Here is a 17,388-nt window from a genome sequence, read left to right as displayed (position 1 = left end):
TCACTGCAGCTGCACTCTCTGTCTCCAGCTCTCCTGACGCTGCTGCAGTGGTAGAGCAGAGAGAGAGAGAGAGAGAGAGAGAGAGAGAGAGAGAGAGAGAGAGAGAGAGAGAGAGAGTGAGAGACAGACATACAGAGAGAGATAAAGAGAAAAATAGAGAGAGAAAAAAGAGGAGGGGTGATAGTAGGACGAGACAGACAGGTAGTAGAGGGTTGTACAGAGCAGTGATTTATCCTGAATGATGTATTTATAGTTTGACTGATTTACGGCTTCTCTTTCCCTTTAAAGGACAGGGGCTGGATTTCTGTCCGACGGCCCCCCACCCACCAACTCACTCACTCCGTCCTCCTTTTGTCACTTTGTCACCTCGTCATAGAGCGTTCACACACAGTACGGACAGGTAAAGACATGTCAGCTAACATGAGCAAACACGCCTCACACACACAAGCAGACACTCACACATGTGCACACTCACACTCATAAAAATGGAACAAACATACGAACATGAACACACATGCACACACACACACATGCACACACACAAACACACACGTGAACAGGTCTCACGATTGCAGAGGTCATGGAGGGTCACAGCCTGATGACCCCCTTGAGACTGTAAATGAATTGAATGAGGGAAGGAGAGGAGGAGGGGAGGAGAGCGAGCGAGTGTGTGTGTGTGTGTGTTTGTGTTGGGGGGGAGGCGATGGAGAATGAATGAGATCGAATGAGGGAGGGGGAGAAGTTTTCCTGACGTAGGCAACAGAAATAAGAGAGAGAGGACAATGAACGAGGGCAGAGGAGAGAGACGGAAGAGGATTGGTAGCCTCATCATCTCGTCATCATGCTTCACCACAGGGGCGTAACAAAAACTCTGGGTCTAATACATAAGCAGTGTCTGGGGGCCCCAATTCTCCCTGGGTAAATTTAACAAATTTTTAAATTGTGTCTTACAAATAAATTGAGCCTACAAATGTCACATGAATCGATTTTGTTTATAACTTGGTGTGAAACGTTAGCGACTAACCTAATACAAATAATATTAATCAGTGATACTGTATGGGTCTAATCCTGCACATTTTGAAATTACTCCACATATCAACGTCCTTCCTTAACATATTGTAGACTTCAATAACTTAACTATTGTTAAATAAGGGCCACGCTTTTCATGAGTTTAGGCTTTGACAGTTAATTTTCTATAGCTAAAATACAGTAGATCTATTATAGACATCAGCTTTCCCTCAGCAGCTGGCTGAATAAACAAGGCCTCATAACTCCACTCTATTAAATCACTTATAACTGCACATACATCTCCTTTTTTATAATGGTTTTACTTTTTTATATTTTATAATTTTTTGTTGTATTATTTATATTATTCGACTTGCCTACAACTTATTGTTATGCACCGTTTATTGTCATGCACCATCAGACCATGGCCAATTCCTTGTATGTATGAATGTACCTGGCAATTGACCTATTCTGATTCTGATTCTGAATAAGGCCATATAGCAATGTAAAATAGGGAATCAGTAGAAAAAAGGAGCGAACACATACAGAGGGACTTTGCATGCGTTACATCTAACACACACTTAGTTCAGGAATGCAGACTGAGAGGTGAACACAGATAAAAGTCTACAGTCTGATCTCTGAGTTCCCCTTCTATAGCCTTTAGCCCTGAGGAGATGTACTGTAGATAAAAAGAAAGAGACGGGTTGACAATGTTTTTTTAGGATTATATAAAAGAAAAAAATATACAACTGTGTTGTTGTTTTTTCTTTATATTTTTAGACTCTGGTATTGTTTAAGCAACAAGCCTAGCCACAAGGTGCCTGAAAATTATGGTTGGGTTACAAAGAGGGTTTTCGGAACACCAAGTCAATAAAGACAGCTCGTATTTTTGTGTGTATGTGTACCATAGATAGGATATAAAAGGAATGTAGCATCCGGGCTGACCTCAGTTATTCCAACCGCATCAAATCGTCCTTGCTTATGAGTGTCGCCATCTTGTCATATTTTTTTTTATTCATACATTTTAAACTCCAAAAGAAGAAAAACTAGCCTGTTAGAAAAAAATTCACCCCCCTCAGTGTTGTAATGGAGATATGACCTAAACATACAGACTAGAATGTTTTTTTGTACCATGCCCTAAATAGGTTTAATAATCCTGTGAAAATTGCATATTTAACATGGGAGTCAACGAGAAATTGCTCTGTTTTGAAACCTGCCCCTAGTGGCCACCCGGTGCAACTGCAATTTATGTCACTTCCGCATTGGATGCTGGTAGAACTCGCTGAGGTTGAGGCTTGGTGTGTACTTGCAAAGCTATGGGACAAGTTCCACAGCAGCCTCTCATGCTGTGATGATTTGTGTCAATTCTGCCAGTGTTCCTGCTTTATACATTTTATGTATTTTGTAGAGTAGGATCAGTTTTCTTTTAAAAATAAACTTGATCTAGCAAGTGTATCACAACAACTGTAACTCAGGTGTAACTTTAAACATGAGTCTATACCACAAATTAAGGTGAAACTTGTTAGTCCAACATTAAGACTGGTGACTTCCTGTAGCATTTGCACCTATGGTCAGCTTTATCATCATGGGAACAGTTAGATTCTTGCCACATTCATTAATATATCCACAGCATCAAGCAGCAGTGTAGCTTGACTCTGAGTATACGAGTTATACCTTTAGACAAAAGAGACAAGACCAAAGAATATAAACTGTACAAAACAAAAATATCTGACTATAAAGTTCAGCGTAAATGTGTAGGCAAATGGATGTGAAAGAGTATGCAGTCTGGACTGAACAGAGGAACACACCCTAACTGCTGAGGCTGACGCAGTGTCACAGGCCCACTGTAGGCTACACACACATGCACAGTCGAGTCGAGGGAAGGCTTCTCATGCATACTGTATTTCTACAGACACGCATATGAGCAGACAGATAGATATACAGCTGACACACACACACACACACACACACACACACACACACACACACACACACACACACACACACGCATGTACAGTACACAGAGAGAAACACTCTTCCTCCTTTGAATTAGTGATGAGGAGCTGTGCTGCTGAATTATTCAGTAGAGCCAAAGAGAGAAAGTTGCTGAAACTAAACAAGGTTTTTCAGAAAGAGGCCAGTGACTCTGCAGGGTGAGAGAGCAGAACCCTGCAGGAGCAAGCAGAGGTGAACTATGTGTAATACATCTGGACACGTGGTGTGAACCATGTTAGTGATAGCTTCAACAAAATAATTAGGATTAAATTCTTACGATCATCAAAATTCTGTACTTTTTTAAATAGAGGTGCACCGATCAGTGCTGAGGATCTTATTTTGCCTTGATGGGTGTCGGCAGGACTGCTCTACCGATTGATAAACTTGTATCACCACTGGTAATCACTGGTATACGGACTTTCTTCATTAAAAACTATCTGTTGGTTCATCAAAAACTATCTGTAGCGCACAGTGTACTGCTAAAACAAACTGCACATTTCCTACAGCTACGGTTCCACATTAAAAGCATTTAACTGGTGAAACGCGAGGTGAATTGTGAAAGAGACACAGGAACGTAGTGTGTGGGTCACTGGCAGCATGTTTTCATAGTGGGAGTTCTATGTAGTCAAAGAAGAGGACAGAACGCTTGCAATTTGCGATACTGCTAACCACACTAATGTACGAAAGCTACCAAAAGTGTCCAGCCCCCACAAATGTTCTTGAACGGATTTTATTCACTCATTCATAAGACTTTCCTAAAGGTTTTAACCAGAGCTAAAGGTCTGTTGACCGGCTCCTACCTCATGACAGTCCTGAAGAAGCCTCTGAAGTTCCCACTGGCCGTTGAGTTTTTCTAGCCACTGCTGCGCCTGCTCTCTGTTCTGGTTTCCCCTGAAAGCGTGAGGGACAGGATATTTAGATCAAAGTTACAATACAGTAATTACAAAATAACCAAATTATTACAAATCTATGTGTATGACTATATACTGTATATCTTTGCTTATTCTTTGCACTTTTTTCCTAGCTGATGAGATTTCCCAACATAGAGGTTTTTGTTTTAAAACCTTAAGTGATGTTGTTCTAATTTTAATATTTCTAGATAACAGCAAACAACATAAGTTTACATTTGTACCTGCAACCGAAAAATTACTTAATTTAAACAATACATGTGACATGATTTATGACATACAGAGAATGTAATATATCAAAATCATTATGTTGCACTGTGCTAATTTATGTGTCCCTATGGGAGAAAAATAAATGTCTAAAGAGTTAATTCATGTAAATTAAATCTACAAACCATATGGTTTCGCATTGCTATTGTTGGACACATGCACACATTAAAAAAAAAAAAAAACCCACCCATGCGCGCACACACACACACACACACACACACCTTAAGCTTTCACACAGATTTCATGGTCAGGTTTCAGTTCTAGACTAAACATACAAGGCTCAGTTTTCTGGGTTTTGTTTGGGCGTCCTTCTGCTTTCAATTATTTCGCTGCTATTATTTCTTTAGATAATAGCAGCTATAAAATCAGCTGAACGTGCAGCTAGGACAATGTATGCTGCGCTTGGTAAAGACCACAACCACTATGAACTGTTGACTGCAGGAAACTCTTATACCATATATGTATTTACCCTATAGACCAGGGGTGCCCACAATTTTTCAGCTTGTGAGCTACTTTTATAATGACCAAGTCAAGAAGATCTACCTACTATAAAAATGCAAAACATATTAGGCCCTGGGGCAGAGAGGTTTCGTAGGCTCCCTGAGAGTCCGTCTTACAACACAAAACGTGTAATATTTCTTTTGATTAATAAACAAATAATTTTAAGATAATACTCATGCCCCCCCGGAAGAAAAATGTGAAACTTTTAAAGAAAAATGTATCAATCTGGTGCATTTTGAGAAGAATACTAAGGCTAAATCAGCTGCGTCCTATGTGAGCTATTTAGTACTATTTTCTGGAATAATTTGGGGACACAGAATTACCAAAAAGCAGAAAGAAAAAATTTACAGGTTTAAAAAATCTCTCTGTGAAGTATTATTATAATTTTTTTAATACAGTATAGCTCAATATCCGTGTTGGAAATAACGCCATTTAAAATAACGGCGTTAGGTAACGCCGTTCTTTTTTCAGTAACGGGGTAATCTAACTAATTACTTTTTCCGTCGCTACAACGCCGTTATCGTTACTGAACGTTAAATGCGGTGCGTTACTATGAATTGATTGAATAAACTGTGTAATCCGAATGCACCCCGGCTCCATACTACTGTCACAAACAGCTAGTGAGGAGACCGGTGTGTTTTAAGTTGTGTTTTATTCAGTGTGGATGACTTTATAACTGTCAGTTAGCGCCGTCACGTCAGTCAGCCGGAGCGCCTGTTTAGTGAAGTTTCTTTTTCTTTCTCTCTCTGTTGTGTGAGCATGCACGTTGCCGCAGTAACCACCTATCAATCCACGGTTGAAACTAGCTCTCCCTGAGTTTGTTTGCATCGCCCTTGTGAGTAAGTGCATGGAGTTTCCCGATCTCTATAAATTATAATTTATGCACGTTATTAAATGGCCGCGATTCGTCGGTTGCAACAGCTGTTTAGCGTGTCATCACGAGCCGAATATTGCTATTGTTCTTTTCCTGGGATCTGTATGCTGCTGTGCATGTTAAAGAAGGAAATAAACATAGGATAAATCCTTACTCCTCCTCTCATCGACTCATGCTTCATAGTTTCCTCTACTACTTTTGTTGAGAACAAAATAGGCCTACTTGAAGTGCAGGATAAACCTCTTGCTGTCTGTTGATGTGCAATAAATATTGAAGGTTATGTAGCCTACAAGTAGGCCTACCTGTCTGTTCTGCTCATTTCAACTGACTTGTGAAAACTGCTCAGAAAAATCAAAATTTGTTGACATATAGCAACTTATTTTTTACAGTAGTCTAACGCAAATAGTTACTTTCCCTGGTAACTAGTTACTTCTATTATAAAGTAATTTAGTTACTAACTCAGTTACTTTTTGGAACAAGTAGTGAGTAACTATAACTAATTACTTTTTTAAAGTAACGTTCCCAACACTGCTCAATATAGGCCCCTGCTCTTCGTAGCCACGAACAATGTAATTTAAAAAATATCAAAAATGTACTGGTGCCAGATCTCTGTATGCCCCCCCTACCTACTAAGGTTAGGGGCCTACAATGAGCCAGTCAATTGTTTATTTTTTTAAATAAAGTTGTTTGGGGTCTTCAAAGATTAGGAGCCTATATTGAGCCAGTAATTCCTTCTTTTTTTTTTAAGAATGCCTTCGTGATCTACCCACAATGCCTTCGCGATCGACCGACGTAATCGGCACCCCTGCTATAGACCAAACTATTTGCACTTTTCCTTTTCATACAGAGAGACAACAAGTTCCACAGAGAAATATATGGCATTGCTGAAAGAACCCTTTCTGATGTGTTCTTGCTGTGAAATGTATTTTTTGGTCATTTAATTGTGTGTAAATTCAAACTATTTGACAAATTTGGAAAGCATATTATTTCTGTAATTATATCTTCATACCACATGCTCACACTCACTGAAAGTTCTCTAGAAGAAATGTTACTGGCAAGAAGAAAACTGAATTGTTAATGTGAGAATTACACCTTTCACTACACTTCATTTTGTAATAGCTTTAGACCCTTCATGATGAAGTGAAACTGATACTATATCACAAAAAAACTGAAAAGTTTGTCTGCTGATTTCTGATGCTGGACCAATGAAATGACTTCGTACATTTCGCTCTATGCCCTATTCTATCTCTGTCTCTTAAAGCCTTTTAAAAAAAGCTCCAGAGAATTATCTTTAAAAAAAGGAAAATGATAGGGATGTTCATTACATCATTATAGGTGAGAGGCTGGCTTCCTTTAGTAGTACTCCTCCTCTACCTTTTGTTTCTAAGGTTTGTATTGTTTTACCTGTTGGCGAGGGTGTCTATGCGTTCCTTGATGCGATCAGAGTAGATGTTACTCTGGCTGATCAGACTCTCTCCAGCCTCGATCACAGCCTTGATCCTGTGTAGGTTGAGCTCCATGGTGGTGGTGAAGTCCTTGTGTTTCTTTACGGCGGCCTCCACTGTTTCCACCGTGTCGGGCAGTTCCACGTGAGCCAGGGCCGACTCCTGGAAACCAAGGAACAAACAGAAAGGTGAGTTATTGGTTCAAGAACTGATTGGAGGGAAGTTAGGAGATAAAAACTTAGGAGAAAAACAGTTAGGAGCTGACAACAGACAAAATATATGGGATGTTGGCCACATATGCCCGGCCCAAAAAGTCACACACTTTAATATTTCATTGGGCCGCCTTTTGTAGTACTGTACAAGCCTGTGGGGCAGTGTACAGTATGGGGTTGCTATAGTTGGTCAGGTCTATGTTCAGCAACCTTATGTGCTAAAAAAGGCTTAATCAAAGCAAAAGGCGGTCCAATGAAATATTAGAACGGGTGACTGTGGTGGATGAGCGTCACTTCATCCACCTCTCTTCTTACCCTGCTGCACTCATCAGACCACACAACCTTTTTCCATTGCTCCAGAGTCCAATCTTTATGCTCCCTGGAAAATTTAAGCATTTTATTGTGATTAACCTCACTCCTAAGAGGTTTTCTTAAGGCTGCACAGCTATAGTCCCAATTCCTTGAGTTCTCTATGAATTGTGTGTTGGAAATGCACTATTACAGTTTTTTTCGATCGCTAAACCACAGTGGGCACAACTGTAGCTCAATGTGCAAAACTCTACAGTGTGCACTACCAACAGTCATTGGAGCTGAACAGTTCACTTCACCTGCAAAACAGGTTCAGTGCAGCAAACACTATGAACCAGCCTCATTGAGATAACACACACTGTCACTCAGAACATGCTCAGAGTACAAACACTAGCATCAAACCCCAATACACAAATTACAAACTTTTAATCTTTACAGTTTGAATAATTCTAAGTATTTCACACAAATTACATATTTTCTTTGATGAAAGGGTGAAATTATTTCACATGAAATTGTTTATTTTATAACATACCAGTTTTTTTAGGAAAACAAAAATAAATGAAAATCAGAAGTTTGCTTCAATAGATACACATTTTGTATATTTTATTGAAAACATTTCCAAATGTAGTATTTATCTGCGTAAATATTCTATAATTGTAATACAGAAATCAATTCCTGTAATGTTGTCATTTACTGTAAGGATGCAACTCTAAGCTGTTTGTTTGCTGGAAAATTCGTATTACAGATGCAACTTTAGATTTTTGCAGATTGGGTTGCACTCTCAATCCTGCCTCTCAATGCGAGACCATGATTCACAACAGGGTCTATCAGTGTAGCCCAGGGATGGAAATTAACACCCGCCACACGCCAAATGCGGGTAGATTTGCGTGCTGGCGTGTAAATTGTGTCACTTCACCCGCCACTGTGTCGGGTAATACTTTCCAGTCAGGTCCGATCTAATTTGCATATTTAATACATTCGTCATGAACATGATGACAGGGCGCTACACAGTTCAACAGTTTCTTTTTGCCTTTCTAGTCGAACTGAACTACGGCGCGATCCGCTCCGCTAGGAAATACTATCTGCGAGTTAACGTGTGGAGGCATAAGTCGACAAATCAATCGACTTACTTTGCCCCCTTTTTTCTTCCCACAGCAGAGGTTGAGGTGCTGAAAATAAAGTGAAAACTGCGCTTTTCCTTTAAGCAGCAGAGCTGCCGCCGTTGTTACAGTATTTGCATCAAAGCCCTAATGGTAATACAAATGAGATGCTTTATTTAAACGCTGTCCGTGCTTAGGAGGTGATTGTAATTGTGTCGGCTGAAACAGAAACTAACGGAGGGATTCGGCTCACTATAGTCCCTTGAGTCGCGCAGTCAGTTTGCCGACATGGCTTTGTATTTAAGGCTCGAGACATACAATCAGATCGCATACAAACAGGGAAGCCTTTCCCATCGGTATCGCTAACGGGGAGAATATCCCCGGTTATTATTTGAGCCTCAAACCTCAGAGTTCTTCCCCGTGCGGTGGCTCGCGCACTCACTAGTGATCTCACGGTGAAACGCTGCTTTGCTCGGACGAAGGCATCGTGTGTTTCTAGATCAGGGGTGTCCAAACTTTTTTCACTGAGGGCCACATACAGAAAAATCTACGAAGGGCCGGGCCACTTTGCAAAAATAACACATTTATCAGGACATGTAGCTGCTCTGATGTTTAGTTTCATAGTGTCTTCGTAAATTGTAATCCTTCTTCACGGCAACACTTTACTTGCACATTAAAAATATACATCCCCCCTCTTGTTAAATGCCATTGATACACCCAGTGTTTTCTGCTTTTACGTCTAATGTCCAGCTTGGTGAAAATAGTAGCCAGCTGAGATCCCGCCCCTCCAAGGGGGGTGCGGGGGTATGCCCCCCCGGGAGATTTTTTTAAGTTTTTAAAGTGAAATGCATGAATCTGGTGCACTTTGAGAGGGAAATTAAGAGGCTAAAGCTGAAGAATTTTGTATGAAAAAAAATGTAAACACTGTGTCAGATGATTTAGAAGCTATTGGAGAAGGACACATAGATTTTCCATAACAATATTAATTTAAATTTGAATATTATGCAGGGTCCTCTGGGATGGCCTTGATGCTCTTTTTCTTTTATGGGACATATTTCTCTGCAATATAATGAGTGCATTTAGATTATTTAAAAATTAAAAGGGCCATATTACATTATATTTTTAAAATGTGCCAAGGGCCAATCAATCAGTTTTGACACCCCTGCACTAGTGGGTTAACTAAGAAATGCAAAAAAAAAAAAAAATTTTTTTTTTTTTTTTTTTTTTTTTTTTAAAGGGCCATATTGCATTATATTTTTAAAATCGGCCGCGGGCCAATAAAAAGCGGGCCGCGGGCCGCAGTTGGCCCGCGGGCCGTAGTTTGGACACCCCTGTTCTAGATGATTTAACGTCATAGTCTCAGACGAGCGTTTAACATTATGCTGCATCTTTTGCACTGCACTGTTTTTTATCAACAGTGAAAAAATGGTCCCACAGCGGACTCTTATGTGTAGCTGATTACTTCATGCACGCACCTTGCAGAAGTGACGCTCCTGCAGGCAGCGCGCTCACGACCAGACGTGACACGGTGACATCTCCCATTAATAAAACGGCATAACTCCCTGATTTTCAGATTTCTATTTTTAAATTCGACTTGAGCGCAAGTGGAAAACCGGTCAATGTGTCGACACATTCACATCCCTAATGCATATGGAGAAAGTGATAAACAATATCAACATTTCATATCATTAACTAAAAAGAAAAAAGAAATCTAAAGGTAACTTCAATACTGTATTATAATTATTGACTAAATGATGAAAAAAAGGTGTCTGCAGGGCCAGTGAAAATATACAAGGGGCCAGTAAAACTCGGATCTATTGGCCAAGCGGGCCAGTTGGGAAAAAAAGTTGCATTGAACCCAGAGTATATATGGAGTTCAATTATACAATGTTTTGAAATAAAGATGGCGTGTATTGTGTATCATATATAGTAAGAGTGTACCATTTAATTTGCAACTCAGTTCCTTGGTAGCACCTACTTACAGTACAAATGACTTCTGATGGAAAACATTTGTATGAAAAACACTTTCATTAGCTATTCTTACTATTGTATTGTTTAACATTAACGCATATATTAAAAAAGATATTGCGTATAAAAAGTGGCTGGTAAAAAAGATGAGTGGCTGGTAGATTTTTAAATCTACCTGCCACAGTGGCTGGTAGGCAAAAAAGTTAATTTCCATCCCTTACTGTATTTCATCAGACATTACAGCTCTATGTCTTCTAGGTCTTCCTCCACACATCCACACTCTCACTGCCACTCTTCTACCTCCAACAACCTGTCTTCCTTGGTCCATTTCCCAAAAAATATATTTTTTTGAGCTTTCCCTTTATACTGTATATATGTTCACTAACAAGTCTAAAACAAGACATCTTAGTGTTTCAGTTGAAATTGCAATCCGCAGTGTTTGAAAGGCATTCATTCTGTTTTGAATGTGTGGTTTACAGTTGTGGCAGCAGTGTGTTAGCATTTGAAAAAAAGTGCTGGAAATCCACAGTGTTGTGCAGGCTGTGGTTAAGCCATGAGATAGGTGTGTAGAGTTTTGAAAATTGTGTTTAAGCAATGAAAAACGAGCTACAGTTTGGTCCTAATGAACCGCTGCTCTGCATACTGTTGTTAGAGTTTTGCACTTGTCGTTCCAGTTGTGCCCACTGTGGTTTAGCGATCGTAAAAAACTGTAAACATAGCTGTGAGTTGATTTTAACAATTGATTTCACCAAACGTTTAAGTGATCTCCGATCCCATTTTTTATTTGATTTTTAACAGATCTCTCAGTCAGCAGATAGTACCCTCCCTCTGGAAACAGTCCACTATAGTACCCGTTGCTAAGTGTAATAATCCAAAATCACTTAACGATTTCAGACCCGTAGCCCTTACTTCCCTGGTCATGAAGCAGTTCGAGAAGTTTGTTAAATCTGAGCTCGTAGCTAAAACCAAGAGCCTTCTAGACCCTTTTCAATTTGCTTACAGGGAGGGAAGAGGCGTCCAGGACGCTACTGCTACTCTTCTCAATCTGCTTTAAACACCTTGAAGGCAGTAAGAAGCATGCCAGGCTACTTTTTGTCGATTTCTCCTCGGCTTTTAATACGATCCAGCCCCATGTTCTCGTTGAGAAGCTAGTTAACATCTTTAGCCTAGATCCTTGTTTAGTGGGTTGGGTTCTGGATTTTCTAACTAACAGATCCCAAAGTGTTAAGGTGAACACAACAGTGTCTAGCCTTCTGTCCACCTCCACTGGTTCGCCACAGGGCTGTGTTCTCTCTGCTCTTTTATTTATTTTATACACTGATGACTGTCGCAGTAACCACGACAACCGTTTCATCATCAAATACGCGGATGACTCGGTCATTGTCAGCCTACTCAACAACGATGAGACTGTGCATGGCCAGGTTACAGAGGACTTCCTGACCTGCTGCAATGATGCGTTCCTTGAGCTTAACATCTCAAAAACTAAAGAGCTCTGTATAGATTTCAGACGTGGCCCCCATCCCACCGAGAACACTGTCATCTGTGGCCAGCCAGTGGAAATCGTGTCCAGTTATAAATATCTGGGCACTATCATTGATAATAACTTGAAATTTAATGCAAACACTGAAATGCTTTGCAAGAAAGGCCAGCAACGCCTCTACTGTCTTAGAAAATTGGCTAGATTCAATGTTGACAAAAGCCTGTTGAAATTGTTTTACAGCGCTTACATTCATTCTGTCATCTCCTTCTCTATCATATGCTGGTATGGTAACCTCACTACCAAGGACAAAAATTCTCTTGGGAGAATAGTAAAAACTGCTGCGAAAATCACTGGTATCCAGTTAGAAGGCCTTGATCCTTTCTATAGCAAAGAGCTGCTCAAAAAATCTAGGTCCATACGACAAGACAGTGCCCACCCTCTTTATTCTGAATATAGGGTGTTGCCATCTGGCCGTCGCCTGTGTGTCCCTACGACCACCAAAAACAGATAGGGGAGAGTGGCCTAAGTTGTGCAACTTTTCACTCAAAGTGACTTTAAAGTAAGGCCTTGACAGTAAAGTCTCCAACTCAAATATGTACATATATTTCAGGGTGTTGTGCATCCCTGGCAATAAAAACTTTGGATCTGGAATAAACTGTTGAAGAAATATAGCTTTCGGAAAAAAAGTTGTCTTGATGCACAACTTGCCCCCGGTGTGGTGTAAGTTGTGCGGTTGGAGAGAATACCATGGGGTGAATTGTGCCATTGCTATATATCTCATAAACTGTAATGCAAGACAAATCCATTAGACAATTACTTATTTAAGGTTTATTTAAAGTAAATAGTTGACAAAGATTGAAGGACAATTTTCTTAAACAAGGCCTAGCAGATCTAATGGTTTTACCTGCAAAGCTCACAATGACAAAGTCACCATCATCATCTTTCTGGCCATCTGAACTCTCATCAGTGGTGTCGTTAAGTGGAATTGAGATGTCACTCTCTTCTGAGCTACTGTAGACAATCACTTTCTTTTGGTGACCAGCGTATACAGCCATGCCACTGGCACAACTCTCAGAAATGTACTTTGCACTAGTTGCTCCGTGCTTGTGGAACCAACTGCCACCTGACAAATGTGATTCCCCTACATTTCTGCCTTTAAATCAAGGCTCAAAACCCATATGTACACCCTGGTGTTTCCTCCCCATTAACTATCTTACCTCTGCACTACTATCTGTATTTATGTGGATGTATGGGCTTTACGCCTTTTATTTTGGTTATTGTTATTTTACCTTCATTGTTTACCTACTGAATGCACTATGTACAGCACTTTGGACAGTGCAAACTGTCATAAATGTGCTTTTATAAATACATTTTACTTACTTACTTACTTGTAACTCACCCAGGCCCTTTGGCACAAATCACCCCATCCCCAGAATTTTGGATAATAAGCATGATGCAGCAGTTTAGGGCTGACATCGTGCTAACTGTATAGACTCAAAATGTAGCATACCAAAGCACTAAAACATGTGTCAAATGTTTTCAAACTTGTCTATAATTGTTCAGACACAAAAATCAAAAAACCTTGATCATGGAAATTTTACTTTGAAAGGCAAAACACAGTTTTTTGAGCTTAAATGTGCTTATATCTTATTCCTTATGTCTCCCTTCTTTACAGGATGAGTCAAATGGATGGCTCTTCTTAAATATGTAGTCACATTTCCAATTTCTTCCACGGTTTTCTAGAAACAAGGGGTGGAACAACTTCCAAAATGCACAACTTAGGCCACTCTCCCCTACAAGTTTTCCTTTGCCCCTGCCTCGATTCGAGCAACCAATGCTGCCTGCAGCAGATACGTAAATGCTGCTATTGTTGATTGGGTTTTCGATTTTTTATATTGCTGATGGTGTTTATGGTACTGTACTGTTGTTACTGTTGCTGTTGTGGGCATTGCTGCTAATGGCACTCTGCACTTTATTTTGCTGCTATTGATTGTTTGCTGTTGACCACATAGCACTTTATCTTGGCACTTTATGATGTTACGTTTCTAGGATTTTATGTTTGATTTATTTTATTTTATGATTTTATTTGATTTTATTGATTTTATGATTTTATGATTTTATTTGATTTTATGATGGAGCTAGGATAACAGTAGGAGAAAGTTGCCCTGGTCTGCCTTCTCAGAGCGGGAACACTCTTTACTAAGAGCCTGAATTCTCTGGTCATATCTCGGGCGAGTTTTGCCGTACAGCAAGACTCTATCCCCAGCGTGGCCCGTCTTAATCTGTGGAGGGAAAGGAACTGACTGTGTTGTGTTGGTTTCTCCCTGATTCTTGCACTTTGCACTTTAGTGCCCAGGCCTGCGTACATGTTGTGATGTTTGCGTCCGTCACTGTTTTGTACTGTTATGTGTTGTCGCCTCTCCTCGCTGTAAACCAATTTGCCCTCTTGGGACACTAATAAAAATCTTGAATCTTGAATCCTATATGTCTTTTTGTCAAAATGTTGTTTCAGTTAAGAGACAAAACAATGAATTATATGGTCTTTTATATTTGTTATGCATTTGCCCATTTAATGAGAGGTAGCACTCCTGAAAATTACAAATGATGAAGGCATTTAAAATGAAAATTACTCAAACGAATCACATCATTACAAATGTTATGTAGCCTCTGGATACAGATAAAACTATTTAAATGGAGGCAGGAGCAACAGAGAAAAGCAGAAACGCCTTTCATACTTATTGAAGAAGAAATGCTGCTCTCTGTAACTTGAGACCCTGGACAAATAAGAATAGCCAGTTCATGGTACAGATCTGTTATCAAACACACACAGAGACACAGCGATGAACGATACAAAGTCTCACACTTGCGCAAATACCGTACACACACACACACATACAAACACACACACACACACACACACACACACACACACACACACACACACACACACACACACACACACACACACACACACACACACACACACACACACACACACACACACACACACACACACACACACACACACACACACACACACACACACACACACACAGCTTTGATGCAAAAGGCCACACCCTACCCCCCATCCCCACAAATAGACAAAAAGGCTCAGTCCAAAATGTTTCCCTTTTTTTTTACCTTTATACCTTGATCATGTTGCAGATAATTCCTTACATTTCAAATGGATGTAATAAATGCAACTGTGAGTAAAAACACCAATCAACAGCATTTCGTACATACATCAGGTTAATTTATTTTTGGCAACAAAACAAGCATTTCACTAAGTAAACAAAGATCTGCTATTAAAATTTGTATTTGCATTTTTCACCACAAGCAGCACATTAACATTTCTTGATTCAGAAGAGGTACACAGAAAGCATACAGACATCTGTTCCTATTTAGTGGTCTGCGTGTGGTCGACAGGAAGTCCATAGTAACAACAGCATTCCTGAGATTCCAACACTCTGCTGGCAAAAAACATGCGCCTTCAATGTGGTTGCTGTCCAAATCCAAATCCAGTGATGTAGAGAACGATAAATATGATGATAATAATGATCCCGCAAACAAGCCCGATGATGTTTAGTTTCTTGGCTGTCTTTGATGCATCCATGGCTTTAGCTGAGTCACCGTTAGCATTTTCAGTCTGTGCCTTTAAAAAAGCAAACATGAAAATTAGTTTCAACTTACTGTTGCTGCAATTCAGTTATTTTACAGATAAATTGTATGCAGGCTAATGTTTTAAGGCATCTCTTAGAAAACAAGAGTAGAAAGCAGAAGATTAAATAAAATATTATGAAATAAATAATCATGAAAACGTTACGTACCTTACGGGAGCAGACAATAGCAGCAATCCCCAGAGGACAACAACAGCAAAGAGTGGTAAAGATGGACCACACAAAGTAAGATGGAGCCACAGTACGGGGCTGGCCTCCTTCCATATTGGCTGTCTGTCTGACTTGAAGTGGATTAGAGTTAGGTTTTGTTGGCCAATGTCTGAATGTCTGGAGGAAATGTCTGGTGGGTTGTACAACACACAACCCTTTTATATTTCATGGGTGGGACTCATTGGGTTATGCAAATGACCAGAGGAACCAGGGGAAAAAAAATCTGGATGCTATTAAGGGTTAGAAGATATGGTGAGGGGCAGGGACATATGAAGGGTTAGGACGATTCTAAGGGCCTGTGACTGACAGGGGCCATACAAAATGATTAGAACATTAGAGCATTAACATTAAATTACCAATCATAATTTATAACAAAATGCTTACATTTACAATGTAGTAATGTAACTAATGGTTTATTTGTATTTTTTTGATCTGAAAGTAAACATCCAGCCTCTGTATTGCCCAATCCTTCCCCCTCTGTTTACATGAGATGGTTCGGCTCTTCCTCCAAACCAGGCATGAGGTAATTGCTTGAAGGGGCTTCAGTGAGAGTGGCTGCTGGAGCATCACGTTTCAGCTTTCTAATGCCTCGTTTCCACCGAGTAGAGCGGGTCGGATCGGAGCGGCTCAGAGCGGGACAGCTCACTTTTAAGAATCTCGGTGTTGTTTCCACCGCCGACCCTACCCTTACTGGTAGGGCGGGGTTTAGGCTGGACTGCGATAGCCGGCGCCAGAATGTGGGTCAAACTATCGGGCTGTGGAACAACTGTGGTCAAGCCAGCAGTCTCTTGTTTTTGCTTGATCAAACCAGCCGCTTCTTTATTTATTCCCCCCGTGTTGTGAGCACAGAGACGGCTCGGTGCAACTGATAAGAGACAGTGAGCGAACAGCGCTGGCTGCGGCAGCTACGTGACATCGTAGCAGTGGGACACAGTGTAGCCAACTGATTCATTTAATGACGAGGAAAAACACCACACAATAAACAGTGCCGCGCTCACATTTTCGCCAAAACTCTCTTCACTCTAACCGAGGTGACTACAAACGGCGGAAATGATTCAAACCAGCCGCTTCTTTATTTATTCCCCCGTGTTGTTGTGAGCGTGTATTTACTACTATCTATGGCGTAAACACACAGACGCGGCTCGGCGCAACTCATAGAGACAGTGAGCGAACAGTGCTGGCTGCGGCAGCTACGTGACTATGGGACACAGTGTAACCAACTGATTAATTTATTGACGAGGAAAAACACCACACAATAAACAGAGCTGTGCTCACATTTTCGCCAAAACACAAGACTATCTTCACTCTTGCCGAGATGACTACACATGGCGGAAATGATTCTTTCGACCAATCAAATTACGGCAGTGTGTAGCTCCGCCTTTTAGGCACCCTTTCAGGCGGCTAGTACCCCTACGGAGGAGTACTGAGATTTGGAGC

General features: G+C 40.4%; 1 protein-coding gene and 1 long non-coding RNA gene across 2 annotated transcripts in view; both read right to left on the bottom strand.

Annotated features, from left to right (window-relative positions):
- sptbn4b (spectrin, beta, non-erythrocytic 4b) overlaps positions 1-17,388 on the bottom strand; it is a gene marked incomplete at both ends in the record, with an annotated part of 73,102 nt that overhangs the window by 31,380 nt on the left and 24,334 nt on the right. The window contains 2 exons of the mRNA XM_080025138.1: positions 3,801-3,891; positions 6,955-7,157. Coding sequence (XP_079881264.1) covers positions 3,801-3,891; positions 6,955-7,157 — 294 coding nt within the window. The remainder of the gene's footprint in view (positions 1-3,800; positions 3,892-6,954; positions 7,158-17,388) is intronic.
- LOC307248688 lies at positions 15,296-16,093 on the bottom strand. Its single transcript, XR_013844803.1, has 2 exons — positions 15,892-16,093; positions 15,296-15,716 (listed from the first exon to the last, which is right to left on the bottom strand). It is a non-coding gene; the product is annotated as an uncharacterized lncRNA (long non-coding RNA).

This window comes from Ammodytes marinus (assembly GCF_949987685.1).
Source record: "Ammodytes marinus genome assembly, chromosome: 3".
NCBI classification, from domain to species: Eukaryota; Metazoa; Chordata; class Actinopteri; order Uranoscopiformes; family Ammodytidae; genus Ammodytes; species Ammodytes marinus.
Note: the sequence above shows the minus strand (reverse complement) of the source record. Positions and strands in the feature narration are given on the sequence as shown.